Source organism: Hibiscus syriacus, unplaced genomic scaffold (assembly GCF_006381635.1).
Source record: "Hibiscus syriacus cultivar Baekdansim isolate YM2019G1 unplaced genomic scaffold, ASM638163v2 tig00110813_pilon, whole genome shotgun sequence".
Classification (NCBI taxonomy): domain Eukaryota; kingdom Viridiplantae; phylum Streptophyta; class Magnoliopsida; order Malvales; family Malvaceae; genus Hibiscus; species Hibiscus syriacus.
Genome location: NW_024062871.1, coordinates 599620 through 601505, shown reverse-complemented (window position 1 = coordinate 601505; position 1886 = coordinate 599620). Strand labels below are relative to the sequence as shown.

The window sequence follows — 1886 nt, the reverse complement described above, 5'->3', positions numbered from 1 at the left end:
CTTACTTTGTAGGTTTCAGCCTACTATTTTGTAAGTAAATTATTATTATTTTTCTAATAATTTTAATTTTAAATTGGAATAAGTCACTTGCTTTCTCTCATTGTTTGTTTGAATATCATTTCAATTAAATTTGATTAATTAATTTAACTGTTTAGCATTAAGGTTTTTTATGAGATTATAACCAAATAACAATTTTATCCAATAACTCAATGTAAATTAGTTTGAAAAATTAAGGGAAAACGACACATTGAGTAATAAAATAAATTCCAAAAGTTTTAACATATATGATGAAAATTGGTTATAGATTGACCAAGTAAAAAAGAAAAGTAGGTTTTTGAAAACCAAATAGCATGTGTAAGAAATCCTCAATCTCCCAACATACAAAGTATATTTAACCAACCCTCCCAATTTTAATCTCCATATATGATATAACCCTCCAGTTTCCTTCAATCCGTTCCTTTTAGTTCCATTTAAAAGTTAAAACATGTGAATATAATATCCCACCCTCACCGGAAGGAAGCTCACCATTCGACACCGCCGATCATACGCCGCCACCGACGCTATGATCGCTGTCGCCACTTATTACCTCTCCCAACACCCTTCCATCGTCGCCTTCCGTTGGAGCCACACCCAAATATGGGGCTCCACCTGGTCCTTCCTCGTCACCTCTATCGCCCTTTATCTCATCATCTCCTCTTTCATACACCTCTTTTTGTGCCTCCTCATCCGACGCGGCAGGCCCGTGTCGCTCGGTCCGATCCCGGCCTTGCATAGCCTCGTGATGAGCGTCGTATCCGCCGTTATCTTCGCTGGGATCCTCCTCTCGGCAGCCGCGGAAATCAAAGAGACCCGATGGTTCTGGCGTCGCTATAAGACCCCATTCCAATGGCTGCTCTGTTTCCCCCTCGGTACCCGTCCCTCCGGCCGCGTCTTCTTCTGGTCCTACATCTTTTACCTCTACCGTTTCCTCCACATGTTCCGTACGATCTTCTCCATTTTCAAGACCCGGAAATTAACCTTCTTCTACCTCTTCAACAATTCCATATTGACGATCATGTCCTTCCTTTGGCTAGAATTTTCGCAGTCGTTTCAGGTCTTGGCGATCCTATTCACGACCCTGATTTACGCAGCCGTCTACGGCTACAGATTCTGGACGGCGATAGGGTTAAGAGGCGTTTGCTTCCCCTTTGTGTTGAATTGTCAAATCCTGCTGTTGGGCTGCAACGTGGTCTGCCATATCGGGGTTTTGATGTTGCATTTCATGAAAGGCGGGTGCAATGGGATCGGAGCCTGGGTTTTGAACTCTGTTTTGAATGGGATTATTTTGTTACTGTTTTTGAAGTTCTATGTTCAGAGCAGAAGAAAAAATGGCAACGGCAAGCAAACGGCGGTGCACGGCGAAATTGACAAGAACAATGATTTGTGATAAATTATCAAGGTTGTCGAATTTATATTTTTAAAGGAAAAAAAACATCTGAATTTTGTAAAGAAAATGGAAAATAAGGCTACTAATTAATTATATAATATAACGTATTCTTAATTTCCCTCTTTCTTAAAATTAGGTTCTAACACTTGACTTGTAATGTGGTTTTGTTCCATTGATGGTCACTTATGTTTATATATAATGGATTATTTTATAACAGAGTGGTTAATGAAGTATTACTAATATATAGTGAAAATGTGTTTTATATTTATTTTTTTGTGTTCATATGTCAATCATTTTAACATTTTACTAAATTCATCTTACGAGTTCATTGGTTAAAGGAAATATATTATTCTTAAAGATTTTAGATTTAATCCAAACAATTATGTTTGCAAAGTGTTTATACGTTGATAACTAAAAAAGAAAATGAATAGATACTATTTTATAATCATCTCAAACCTCA

General features: G+C 37.6%; 1 protein-coding gene across 1 annotated transcript; it reads left to right on the top strand.

Moving 5' to 3' along the window:
• The first annotated feature begins 463 nt into the window (after window positions 1-463).
• LOC120141745 (elongation of fatty acids protein 3-like) lies at window positions 464-1438 on the top strand. Its single transcript, XM_039156540.1, has one exon. The coding sequence runs from the start codon at window positions 563-565 to the stop codon at window positions 1424-1426; it is 864 nt and encodes a 287-aa protein (XP_039012471.1). The 5' UTR covers window positions 464-562; the 3' UTR covers window positions 1427-1438.
• The last annotated feature ends 448 nt before the right edge of the window (window positions 1439-1886 follow it).